A 13,378-nucleotide genomic window follows, 5' to 3' on the forward strand; every position below is an offset into this window, starting at 1 on the left:
AGCTTGACTGAAATTAAAAAACAACATGGCTCTTAAAACGACTTACTGTATCAGCCCTTCCATCCTGTCGCTTTGCTTCAGAAATAGAATCATTCTCTCTAGCTTTAGAAGAAAGAGACAGACAAGTCAATTTATTTTCTCCTGAGTGATCTGCTGAGTATGAACAAATACAGCTGTGTTTTGGGAGGGTTTTCATTGGATTATTTTAAATTCCACTCAAACCTGTAAATAAACTACTAAAAACTAAAAGCTCTAACTAAAAAGTTGTATATATGAGGCTGAAGGACAGTGTACAAAAGATTTGTAACAGCACAAAACCACCCCGAACCACAGGTTATAGTTTCTGCTGTTTCCAGTTACCACCAGTTACCACCTTGAAACAGCACTGCCATTCCCCTTTCAAGCAGTTATTCATGGCACTACTCCCCATTCTCTTCTGTCCAAAGATCTGGATGAGATCTACAAGCCTTTCAGGAATTTGGGTTTTTTCCCCCATTTCCTCCCAAAACAGCAGTACTATCTTCACTTTTGCTACAAAAGAAGAAAGTGAACCCTATTTTTTAAATGCTTTAAGAGCAGTATATGAAAATATTTCATAGACCTGGCATCTAGGTTCTGTGCAGCAGCTCTTTCTTTTCACAGGTTTCAGAAAGCAGAGACTATAATATCACTATTTATAAAATACTAGGATTATCCAAGACATGGGAGAATGAGAGCTCAATCCACAGCTCATCTCCCAGAATGTCATCATTAAGGTATGGATACTTCGTCCAGCCCTTCTTTTCAGCTCACACCTTTCTGGACCAAAGAACACCCAAAATGGCACAACTCAATAGCCTTGTGAATAGTACCACCTCCTACATCTCAAAACAGACTCCCAAACCCCTAGGATTCATTCTTAATATGCTCTATATAGTGGTAATTTAACAACATGAAAAAGATCAGTATCAGAAGCTAAGGAGACACATCCAGGTCTTCCCATTTTGTCAAGAATTTTCAACAAATCATACAAGTCAAATTTCATTTTGCTTATCATATGCTAATGAAATCTCACTTTCACCGACACCTTAGCTTGAGGCTTAGTGTTTACCATCACTGTTGATTACCACTGAAGCAATTATCACCCACTCATTCTCATTCACAGCTCTGCTGACACAGCTGTTTGTGAAGCTGTGCAGTAAATTAGCTCCAGGAATTGCCCCGTCCAAACAACCCAGGAAATATGAACCCAGGAGCTCAGGTCTTAAACTGGATGAGATTCCCTGTCTCACTGGATTGGTATGATGGCAGGCACAGTGAGAGTGCTTAAAAATGCTGAAGACAACACTGCTGCTGGATGTTTACTCAGCAGGCCACCTTCTTACACTTCATAAACAAACCCATTTAGCTTAGCCCAATAGTTTCTAGTTTTATCACAGGGCAAAGCAAACATACCTAATTCTCCCTCTGTGCTTTGCTATATTATTTCTAAATCTATACTCTCTAACCCTTCAGTCAAAGGAAGAAAACTTCTGAAAAGTTTCCTGCTTAGGGCTGCATTATCTAAAGGCACCCATTAATAATCACTGTAAGAATTTTGTCTTTTTTTTAGTTAAAAACCCAAACAGTTCATACTGAGTGAACTTCCAGTGTCAAAACCAGAAGTTTTAAACCCTTAGCAATTGCTCATTTTTAGAAATACCTATGATCACTGTTTCACCAAGGGTAGGAGGTGTGGCTAAAGAACTTGACCAGGACATATCTGGATCCACTTCTGCTCCCAGACTTTCAGAAATACATTTTGGAGTTCTGACCTAGAAATACATTTAACAATCATATATATAATTTCTATACCAAATTCTAAATGTACAACTCAGGAAAAGGAAACAAAATGCGTGAATAAAATCTGTACCTCTGAAAGTTTTGGTGTGCAAAACAAGCTTCCATATGGTCCTAAAACACATTACATAAAAAGGACATTAAACAGGAAGTAAAAAATGAAGATTTTTATCTAGACATGTAAAATATTTTGTAGAACCAAAAAGTGAAAATACATACCAGCAATATTATTTCTCTGAGGTGTTCTGTAGGCATTCTTTAAAATAGCTGGACTGCAAAATAAAATTAAAACCAAAATATTAATTTCACTTCTCAATTTCTTAAAATTATTGAATATTTCAAACATTATATATATTACTATCTCCATTATTTCTTTTCTTTGCACCATGGTTACTTTCCTAACTAGATAAAATACAGATTCCTCCTAATAAATTTATTTTATGAATTCCTATAAATTCCTCCTAATAAAATTTAAGTGTCAAAATCAAGGCTATTATTAAAAAAACCTCAGTAAATATTACAAATAGCTTTACTACTTGAGAAGCATGTGATACATCACTACTACTCTTTCTTTGGGTGTCTGGACTTGGAAAGCTGAAATAATGTTAAAAAATTATGTACTCCAGCCATGAAAGAGTAGAAAAATAGGAAGAAATATCACCTGAAAGCAAGGCTATTTTCAAAATCAGCTAGTGTTTCATTTTCAACTCACTTAGCAACCTACAAGTAAACATCATAAACATCAGACATACAAGATTACTCACTGCTCCTAAAGTTCAACTGTCAAACATGGTGGCTTAAATATTGTTTTTTGCTTAAAGTCCAGCTTATTTTTTATTTGTGTTGACATATTTAGCATACCTAGCAGTGAGGCAGTTGTGGAAGGTACCAGGAGGAGAAGCAAATGTTTCATTTTCTTGGTCTATTTTTCTTCTTGTGTTACTTGGGCTTATCAAATTCTCTCTATCTAGAACATAAAATATAATAAATCAGCACAACTTTGCAGAACTCCAGGTAACAATTTTGAAGTTTAAAGCCAAGCTTTCAAAAAAAAAACCCACAAACAAAACCCCAAAACAGCAAACAAACAACAAAACCCAACAAAAAATATCAACAAACCAACCCTAATTTCTCTTTAAGCATTTTAAATATGTTCAGATTTTATATCCAAACAATGCTAAACATGTTTCAAATCCACAGCCAAGAAGACCCCTCATTATGTCACTTTATTCACCTGGTATTAATCAAGTCACATATTCCATTTCAGTTTCAATGGACTGCATTGTACGTTTCTTGTCATTGCAGAAGTTATTCTTAGCAAAAATACAATACATGCAAACACAGGTTTGTGCAGCTTCCCCTGGAATTTACTAAGTCATACACTTATTGATTCAAATAAGCAGCAAAAAGCAAAAAAGCAAAAATTATTTCCAGAACTGTTGTTAGAGTCACTGTCAGCAGCATCTATTTATTTGCAAAGCATCTCCAGGCAAAAGAGAGCAGCAGAATCCTCTGAACACTGAGACCCTTACATGGAAAATCATCTACTAAAAGGAATTTATATTCTGAACTTTCCAAACAACCTTAGTATCAGAAATTAAACTTTAGTTTGTGCATTTCTTTCTGCTTCTGAGCTCCTGAGTTCATATGCACAGCACAGGTGCATCCCTGTACCATACCAAGGTATGACATCCATCAGCTCCCATCCCGGCTCCTGTTTCCACAAGAGCCATTTGGCTCTAACCAAGAAAACAGAATATTTCAGGCAGTCATATGTGCAGTGACCTGTGCACATATGCAGAGCAAAACTGACCATTTTGAAATAAACAACTGTAAAGTTCCTTTCTTCTTTGCCATTTATCAAACTGCCAAATGAAATTCCTGACACCAAGAATTCCTCAGGGATCTAACACTGTAAAATACAAATAGCTACATTTAGAAGAAACATGTTCTCAGCAGAAGTTCAGCAGCCAACTTCAAAAGAACAAAGAGAGTTACAATATTCCATGGAAGCAGTGTTATAAAGTATACTTGAACTGCAGCATGGCTCTAACCCTTCACAGAATTTGCTCAGGATCTAAGAACAATTCTGGTAATAAAGGAGTCTTGTGTTTGTAACCTGTTTAGAAAAGCTTATCAGAAGGACACAGACACAGCAGATGTACCAATCACATACTTCAGGAATGGGGTTAAATATACTCTTCTATGGAAGAGATTCTTATGTACAATCTTGCATTAATTCTCAACAGAAAAGATTCTTCTCACTGTCCAAGGAGTGTGGGTACCTCAGAAAGGAGCAGAGTGACACTCCCATGACATCCTTGGGATTTGGAAATCATGTATGAGAAGTGCCTCATAAAATTCCTTTTTCTTTTCCAAATGGAAAAAACCTTAATTTTTTCTATAACTTACAATCTCAGTAACTCAAAGAGATGGTGCCCCTAAAACTTTCCAAGAAAGGTTAAGGACTGCCCTACAGATTGCCTCACACTTCATCACGATCAGGATGATTCTCTCCCTGGAAAAGCTTCAAAACTTTTGCATAAACAAAAATGAGACTGCTAAAAATTCACTCTGATTTGCAGTCAACAGGTTATACTAACTAGTTCATATCCCCTCATATTAACAGTATTTAGAATGTTTGGATCACAACAGTATCTTTTATACGGGGAATTTTGCTTATATATTACCAGTTTATCTCAAGTTGAATTCACTATTAAGATTAATTCTGCATTTTTAGAGATGATTTTCATAAGACCTCTAAAATAAGCTTTTTAGGCACATAATTCCTGCTCTAGCATTACCTATTATACTAATGATCAGCAGCAGCAACAAAAGGTTAAAAAAAGAAAGTTACTCACTTGCTCCTATTTTTTTCTGATCTGGCTCTTTTTCAGGAGAAGAACAAGGTGGCAATGCTGCATTTTGTTCTTTAAAGAGCAGTGGGGTTGATGCCAGCTGACTGTATGTAGAGGGTTTTGTCCTTGGAGTTTTAAAAGCTGTTTGATCAAGCCAGCCAGAGGGCCCATCAGCCTCTCCCAGAGATCTGGGTTCATACGGAGGGGCTTCTGCACTGAGTTCTTCAAACCAATTAAGACTGATGGGCCCTAAATCTACAAAGGAAAACATACAGAAAACCACATGAAAAGGAAAAAGGTTCCTCCATGCAGGATGTGAAAGAACACCAGGCATTTAAATGCTACCAGCAAAACACATTGCTCCTTCCACTGCCATACTTCTGGTTGGTTTCTTTCTAGATGGCTTTGAACTCTGATAACCACAAAATATAAAGGGATGTCTGCCCTAATTCTCAGACCATTAACAAAATAACCAGAACTAGAAAAATATCCAGTTTGTTTAAAATTTCAAGTATACTCTGGCTTTTAGAGCCTCTCTTGTTTTGGTGAGACTGGCAAGTTAAACAGGTTCCTTTTAAAATTACTAACTACCACAGGTACCTTTAGCAAAAGACTAAGCCTGGTCTGCATGTGGGTACATATGGAGTTGACAACTCTAAATAAGCAAGGACAAAAAGTAACCAAGCATACACCATTGAAAAAAACCTACAAATAAAAATTTGAAGAAATCTAGGTTATTAGGAAATACAGGTTAGGGAAGAACAGCAGCTAACAACTCGCATAAAGCTTTCCTGTGGAACATACAGCAAATGTGTGTATAAAATATTGGTGCCCAGAAAGCAATCCTAATAAGGAATATTTACTTTAGATAAGCTGTACCTGATTCACTGCAGTGTGCCTTAAATATTTCAAAGAAAGTTGGTCTTTCCACAGGTTTGCAAGCCATTTTCTTATTCATTACATTACCGGAAGAGTAGAAAATCCTGAGAAGAAATAAGAAAACACTTGGATACAGTGCTGTTTGAATGTCTCAGGCCTCCTTTCCTGCATTTTGTGGTGTGCCACAGCCCAGCTTGTTTACCTTTGACTGTGATGACAGCATTCAAACACCACAATGATGAACAAGGTGGGAAAACAACAGAGAAAAGCACAGGGAATTATACCAGTGATAATGAAAACACTCAGCAAACACAGGAGAAAACCAAGATGGGATGGGCAGAACACTTCTGAAGTATTTTAAACACAAATCAAAACCCCACAGTCACTACAAGGTGTTAGGATGGAGTATGTACTATCACATAGATATTCTTACAACCATCACAACTTACATGTCAAGAATTTGTTTCGAAGTTGCTTTCAAGTGGAGCAGACACGGCCAGTTTCACAGTTCCATTAAAAAACATGTATAAATAAGCTCACAGTGAGACTTCACCGTTTAACACGTTTATGCCTTCCACGGTAGAAGCCGTTTCCCACAGGATGGCCGCGTCACACACGCTGCCTTACCAAAACCACGGGAAAAACAGACGCTTTACAATAGGGTACGGGCTGCATTAAGACAGAACACGAGGAGCTTAACCCTGCCTCAGAAGTACATTTTATAAAGTGCGATTTTGCCGCTCCGCGCTCTTTGCCGTGAGGGGAAACTCCTCCGGGGCAGTGACCGGGCCCGGAGCGCGGCCTGCGCCGGGTCACCGCGGGGTCCCGGGGAGCGGCCCAAGCGCCCTTCCCGCGCCCGGTGACTGACTGCAGAGCCCCGTGAGGACAGCCAGAGGGAGGGAGGGGCCCCGCGGGGCGGCAGTGACACCCCCGGGCACAGCGCAGCCCCGGGCAGGGAGGGCCCAGCCACTCGCGGCGCCGTTACCTGCTGGCTGCGCCTCGGGCGGGGCGGCGGCCGCAGCATCGCCTCGGGCAGGGGAGGGCGGGCAGGGAGACGGCGGGGATGAGGGGACAGTGCAGATTCCAAGCCCGGCAGCCCGTTCCGAGCTTGGCGCCAACACCGCCCCGCGCCTGCGCAGCCGGAGCATCCGCCGCCGCCGCCCCGCCCCGCCCCGGCCCGGCCTGCCCTCAGGGCTGTCCCCCCGCGGCCGACCCCGCACAGCACAGACCGGGAGCGTGTCCTGAGGCGGGACGGCCGCCGGCAGCTCCACCCCCGCCTGCAGAGGCCAGGGGACGATGCGGCAATCCCCGGCTGGTGGGACACGCGTTGCGGGGCAACAGCTGCTGACACCGAGCTCCCGGAAAGGCTCCGGAAGGCTCCTGGCGGCGGGGCCCGGGGAAGTGGCACGTCCTGGGCAAGGCTCAGCCTCTGCTGCTCAGGTCGTCTTGTAGGCCTTGACACGTGAAATGGTTGTTGACGTTCCAATAAAGAGAATGTTACTGTCCTCCACATACGTGTCCACCATGTCCACTCCCGCCTTGTCTCTTGATTAAAATCTTGGCTTTGGCGGTGGAACAACTTCAAGATGGGTGGAACACTCTCTCCACCACCAACTTACCATCTCTGCAATGTTCATCTATTCTTGTGCCATAAAGGGGTTTCTTCCTGGCTCTCCACACCAATCCTTACGTTTCGCAGTCTTATCACCTCACCTGCTTAGTCATCCGTCACTTTCATCAGTTTCTTGTACTATAATTTTCCATATCCCTCATCCTTTCAAGAAACTTTAACTTCTAACCTTGCAGCGTTCTGGGGAGCTGCAGTAACTTCCCAAAGCATTTCAGAGGAACTCAAACTGCTGGTTTAAATGATGGCATGTAGTTTCCAATCTGATTTCCATCCCCATTCGCAAACCACCTTAAAAACTTACCCTTTTTGAGGCCACAGTGCAGTCATTAAGTCTTACCTTGGCCATCTCGATAACCTGTTTTTGCTTTGAGTTGATACCGACAGCGCTTTGAAAACCCAAGCGCAATGTGGAGCCTTGAGACATGCTTATTTCAATTATGATGAACGTGTTTCCTGAATCTTAACCTCTTTTTGCCCTGTAAAATTGCTGTTTCTTACTGATTTATCTCAGACAGTTGAAAGTGTCAGATACACTGTGAACGTTTAAAGAGACCATCCCTATCAGGTCTTCTCTAGCCTCTCTCTTGCCGGCCCATTGAATTTTATAAAGCAACACATTTATAAATATTATGAGGAATCATACAAAGAAAGGATTTCACATCACAGCAGTTCCAAGAATTCCAAGGGTTCTCCAGTCTCTAAAGGCTTACACACACAGTTTTCGATGATTTAATTACATTATTTTAACTCTATTACCTTAAAATTGAACTAAAATGATGTAACTGTGGAAGAAGGACTATTAGTCAAATATGCACGTGCTTTTATTACTTGCTTGTACTACTAACACTTATTTCATTACACAGGTACTAAACCACTGCTTTCCCCTTACTTCAGTTTGTATACACAAGTATATTCCATCTTTTCCTAAAGCAGTTGATAGAAAAAGTTCCAGGTAGATTATCCCCAAGTAACAGAACAATGGGGATGCTCTGACCTTTTAATTCCAGTAAAGACTTCTTTTCTGAGATGTGAGTGCCTGAATTCTTTGCCCAGCTCTGCCGGGGAGAGTTTATATAGACTTTGTTAGTTTCCCACATCCCCTTTTCCTTCTTTAAGGACCATGAGCAGAAGGACTGTGAAGCAGAGCTGTCCCCACAGGCCGCGGCCCTCCCGGCTGGGGCTGAAGGACTCGTCTCCATCAGCAGATCTGGCACCAGCCCCCTCCCAGCTGGGCCCACTTTCCCCATCAATTGGCAACCATTAGCTCCCCAGGCAAGATAAAAGCAGGGCAGGGGCAGGGGTACGGCTGACCCTCCCGCGGCGATAACCATGGACAGCTTCGTCTGTTCCCCCTTCAGCGCGTACCAGAGCCTGCGGAGCAGCCCGGCGCTGGGCCGCGGCTGGGAGGCCGCCGCCAAGCAGCCCAGCTGGAAGCAGAGCAAGAGCGGCGGCATCACCCCCTTCCTCGGGGGGCCCTTCACGCCGCTGCCCTCCGAGTGCCTGGACGGCTACCGGCGGGCGCAGCTGCAGGCGCTGCTGTCGCAGGTGGGCCCCGCGCTGGCGCCGCGGGCGCGGCGGGCCAGCACCCGGGAGGCGGCGGTGCAGGTCAGCCTGCGGGCCGAGGCCGCCGTGCAGTGCTCGCTGGGGCCGCGCACGCTGCCCACCGCCCGCCGCGCCCCGGCCCGCCTCGCCCTCTACTCGCCCGGGCCCGACCGCCGCCTCTGCGCCCCGCCCGACCCCGCAACGCTCCCGGAGACCGCGCCCGCCGCGGAGAGCCCGACGGCGGCCGGCGGCCAGGAGCGGCAGGAGGAGAGCCCGGCCCCCAGGCAGAGAGCCGCCTTCCAGGTGCGCCGCGATGGGCCGGGGCGAGCCCTCGACCCTCACCGCCTCAGGAGCAGCACCGTGCTCCCTGCCCTGCCCTGCCCCGCCCCGGGCTGGCCCTGCCTCACCTAGAGCAGGAGTCACCAGCCTGTGAGAACCCACACGTGCGGATCAGAGCACGGCACATTGGTTTGGGTTGGAAGGGACTTTAAAGATCGTCCAGTTGCAACCACGGGCAGGGATGTCACCCACTAGGCCGTGTTGCTCAGAGCCACATTCACTACGGTGGCAAATATTCCCTTCTGGGCAGCCTTTTTAAGTGTCTCACCCATCCTCAGGGAGCAGCAGTGAGGGAGCTGGGAGTGGGTGCTCTTGGGGCGCTGGAGGATGCTCAGTGAACTCTTATCTCTGCAGTTCTTGGAGCAGAAGTATGGCTATTTCCACTGCAAAGACTGCAAAACCAGATGGGAGAGTGCTTACGTGTGGTGCATTTCTGGAAGCAACAAGGTAGTTAACAAGTAATTTCTTTTCTCCTCAGACTTGTAAGAATTGCATAAAATCTGACAAATCAGATGTTTCGGCACAAATTTAGGTACAGAGCGCCTTGAATAAGTCTCTATACTAACAGAACTTGCCTTTTTTTTTTCAGGTGTACTTCAAGCAGCTCTGTCGCAAATGCCAAAAGAGCTTCAATCCCTATCGAGTGGAAGCAATCCAGTGCCAGGTAAGTTAACTGTACTCCATTAATACTGTTATCATGTGCACCAATACTGTTGTTGAATTTAATATTGACTTTATCTGGAAGAAAACTTGATTTCAGCAAAATACTGGAAAATGTGTCTTGGTTTAGGCCTCCCTCCTCCCATGGATGGCTTACATAACCAGTTTTCATACAGTATGTAGCATACTTGCTATGTGTATGGTAGGGTTTTGTGCTTTTAGGTGAGAAAGCTCTTATACCTTAAGAGCTCTTACCAGCTGTATCAGCCCCAATGTGTTGTGTGATTAAGGAAAATCAAATGTTAGTCTAACATGAAGTGCATCTTATTTGAACTACTACTACTAACATGGCTTTGTTTCTTAAGATCTGTTCCAAGACCCGTTGTTCTTGCCCTCAGAGGAAGAGACATATTGATCTGAAGAGACCTCATCGCCAAGAACTCTGTGGCCGCTGCAGAGGCAAAAGGCTGTCCTGTGATAGCACTTACAGCTTCAAATACATTGTCTGATCCATGTGCCCTCTTCTGTTTTGTGCTTTGCACTTTGTCTATTGGAATGTTTTGACTTAAGGCTTTTGACCTGGCATTGGATAATGGATGAAGACTTTGGTATTATTGTAAAATACAGTAACTTAAAATATGTAATTTCACTATATGTATGCTGTAAATAAGCTTCAATAAAAGTTTGCACTAGTTTGATACCCCTTTGTTTCCTCTTCCTTGGATGAAAGAGGAAAGTATATCTGTAAGAAAGCAACCTATTTGAGATAGTAGACTTTATTTTGAAGTCTTCAGGGAATGCTGTGATTCAAGCTACACAAGCATGTTTTTCCCTCAGTCACTCAAACTGAACTAGGATGGAAGATGCAAATGTTCTGGTGCATGAAGTCTGGTGTAAATGCAAATGTGTCTTCCCCCTGCCTCTGTCAAATGTATCTATAAAAAACCACAGCTCCTTGGTAATCAAAGCAAGACTATGGCTGTAAAATAGGAGGGAAAAGGGTATAAGCTGCCTGTGTTAGAAATGAAGAGGGGAAAAAACACTTGAATGGCAGTATCTGTGACAGTGTAAAAAATACTCTTCAGAGGAGAAGGAAGTTGAGAGTCAGTGGAAGACCAATGAGACCATTTTTGCTGTTGTAGTCTTCCATGCTGAGTTGTAAGGATTTTTTTTTTTTTTTTTTTTTTTTTTTTTTTTTTTTTTTTTTTGTTAGGCTGTAGTTACTTTTGTCACTAATTTCTACAAATGGTTTCAGCATAAACCAGGAGACAAGTATCTGCTGATCATGGATACCATCTGCATGCAACAGTACTGATTCAGACAAGAACACAATTTTCACAACAAGCATGTACTGGTGTTGTGACTATATATGACTTTTATACTTTAGTTAAATGGATGTACTAATCCAAATTTCAAAGTTACTTCACAAAAACGGTTAAGTGTATTTACATCGTGAATAAGTTACATAGTTGTCAGAATAAAAGTGTCTCAGATGTGCAACAGATTTACATGCATACATTTAACACTGGACAGCAGTTAAATGTAAGAAAAAACCATATTGTTATGACTTATATACATTACAAATAAAATAAGACATCTCTTTGAAGAAACTTAACATGAGAACTTGCATTTCACGTTAATATTTTTACTTTTTATACTCAAAATTTATATTAAATAAAAATATGCATGCTTAACAGTTCAAAAGATTTGACTCTGTGATGGGACTTTCTCCTACAAAATGGCAAGTTAAATTAGATCAACCATCCTTTAATAGTATAAATATATTCATAAAAGCAAACCTCTAGTAAAAAGCATCCAAGGTCCTTAATTAAAAAAAAAAATCTACCAAGACCTTTCATGATTCTTGGGGGGGCCTAAGAACAGACCTCTGTAATATGATCCAGTACCTTCAGAGACAGTAGCCTAGTAACATTAGGAAATGTACTTCATAGCAGCTCATTGTTTTCAGATACAGTAATCATATTCAAATTACAGTGTACATTAAATTATAGTCTGTTTACAGTTTGTTTCATATACACAGGCTCTCAGCTTTTGACCAACAAATTTGTGAGATTCCGTGGCCAGCTTCATTCCGCCCATCTTTCACTCAACTAAATAAGAAAAAAAGAGGAAAAGAATGTACAAGGTTTGGGGTTTTTTTAACAAAAAAATACTATTTTGTGAAGGAAACATTGCACTTTTGCCAACTGAAAATTAATTTGCTATAAAGGAAGTATTGTTCAGTGTAGTAGGCTTTGGTATGCAATGGAAGTCACTTCTTCAGTAGTGAGTTGCAGTTGCTCAGTGAAATGCTAACTGGGTTTTGTGCAACACGGAACAAAGGATGCTGTCCCAGGTTCTCTATGCTACCTCCGTCCTTACAGTATTGCTACGTGTTTGAAGTTCAGCCCATCGCTTTTTAGAGGAAATCCTAAATGTAACAAGAGTGAGTACAGTTTGACCAAACCTTTGTAAGGCTGAGAAGACATCGAGCCACCTCACTCCCACAGGGCAGCACTCCCAGCTTGAAAGGGGCCCCAAGGGTCCTGTCAGAGACTTGTGCCGGAAACGCTGGAATCTGGAAGAAAAGTATTGATGACCCGGTAGCTCTGAGCTCTGCGGATCATGTCGCGGATCTCTATGTTCAGTTCCATCAGTTTGGTGCAGATTTCAGTCAGGCTCTGGTTGGAGCCCACCAGTGCATAAGTGCCTGTCTGACCCAGGGTTTGGTGGCGGAAGTAAATATTCAGTAGTGTCTGGACTTCATCATCAGAGCTGCTTCCAAAGATATCATTGGGCCACAAAATCCTGCAAGGAAACAGGAGAAGAACAGGCACTTAATTATGGGTTTATTAGTAGAGACAGAAGGTATGTGACAAAGATCTCTAAAAGAAGAATGGACTTGCACACACTTATAAGCCTAAAGCAACTCACTGTTTTACACCACTCATTTGTTACTCATATTCTGGTATCAGGCACTGAATACACATAAAAGTGTAAGTTCCATTATCTAAAAATGCTTAAAAAATGCTTAAGAAAGCTCATTCAAATAGGTGTAAGTGAAACTGGGCTGAATGTTAGCTCATGCCAATAACATACACCTGTAAGGAATTAACTCAATAAAAAGATTCTTAAGAGCCTCACAGGACTTTTGATCTACAGAATGTAATGAAGCATCTTAATTGTTGCGAGGACATGTTTGATAGTCCCTTGTGCACACCTCTCCAAATGTCAATATCAATGCCCCCATGTACTTCATTGAAACAATTATTAATTATGCTGATCCTGTGCATTTTGTTAGGAAGATAATAAATGCATACTTTTCTGCTATCATGGAAGTCTAATATGAACCATGTAGCAAAACTTGCCTGCATTCTCTTATTTGTCTGACGGCTTTAACAAGTTCATTGTTTTTCAAACACTCCAGCATGGACTGAATAGCTGCTTCAGTAGAATTGAATGTGGGCTCAGATTCTGTTGTCAGAGGCTCAGCTGCGATTGCAGCAGTAGCATCCTTCAGATTTTTCTTCAGCTCACTCAGTTCTCTTGACATATTTAACAGCTGTTCCAAGGAGAAAAATGAGAGATGAGTATTTTCATTCTCCATTAAGCTCCTACATGGAGCATGTACTTCAAGTTTGTTCTTACTACT

The 13,378-nt window shown here is 42.4% G+C and overlaps 3 protein-coding genes across 8 annotated transcripts in view; 1 reads left to right on the plus strand and 2 right to left on the minus strand.

The window, feature by feature from the left end:
- BRCA2 (BRCA2 DNA repair associated) overlaps positions 1-6,024 on the minus strand; it is a 33,463-nt gene extending 27,439 nt beyond the window's left edge. The window contains exons 1-8 of the mRNA XM_083854775.1: positions 6,005-6,024; positions 5,556-5,659; positions 4,680-4,931; positions 2,680-2,785; positions 2,038-2,090; positions 1,892-1,932; positions 1,682-1,793; positions 47-102 (exon numbers count right to left, since the gene is read on the minus strand). Coding sequence (XP_083710901.1) covers positions 47-102; positions 1,682-1,793; positions 1,892-1,932; positions 2,038-2,090; positions 2,680-2,785; positions 4,680-4,931; positions 5,556-5,659; positions 6,005-6,006 — 726 coding nt within the window. The 5' untranslated portion in view covers positions 6,007-6,024. The remainder of the gene's footprint in view (positions 1-46; positions 103-1,681; positions 1,794-1,891; positions 1,933-2,037; positions 2,091-2,679; positions 2,786-4,679; positions 4,932-5,555; positions 5,660-6,004) is intronic.
- A 2,490-nt stretch (positions 6,025-8,514) lies between these two features.
- On the plus strand, positions 8,515-10,342 carry ZAR1L (zygote arrest 1 like; the record flags this gene model as incomplete). The annotated part of the gene is made up of 4 exons (XM_083855572.1): positions 8,515-9,030; positions 9,421-9,513; positions 9,656-9,730; positions 10,092-10,342. 4 exons carry the CDS (start codon positions 8,515-8,517, stop codon positions 10,233-10,235), a joined length of 828 nt encoding a protein of 275 aa, XP_083711698.1. The 3' UTR covers positions 10,236-10,342.
- Positions 10,343-10,608: 266 nt separating this feature from the next.
- FRY (FRY microtubule binding protein) overlaps positions 10,609-13,378 on the minus strand; it is a 182,291-nt gene continuing 179,521 nt past the window's right edge. For all 6 annotated transcript variants that reach the window (XM_083854733.1, XM_083854732.1, XM_083854731.1 and 3 more), the window contains 2 exons: positions 13,095-13,288; positions 10,609-12,534 (listed from right to left, as the gene is read on the minus strand). In XM_083854733.1, the coding sequence (XP_083710859.1) occupies positions 12,276-12,534; positions 13,095-13,288 (453 nt within the window). In that variant the 3' untranslated portion in view covers positions 10,609-12,275. The remainder of the gene's footprint in view (positions 12,535-13,094; positions 13,289-13,378) is intronic.

Source organism: Zosterops lateralis (genome assembly GCF_965231275.1).
Source record: "Zosterops lateralis genome assembly, chromosome: 2".
NCBI classification, from domain to species: Eukaryota; Metazoa; Chordata; class Aves; order Passeriformes; family Zosteropidae; genus Zosterops; species Zosterops lateralis.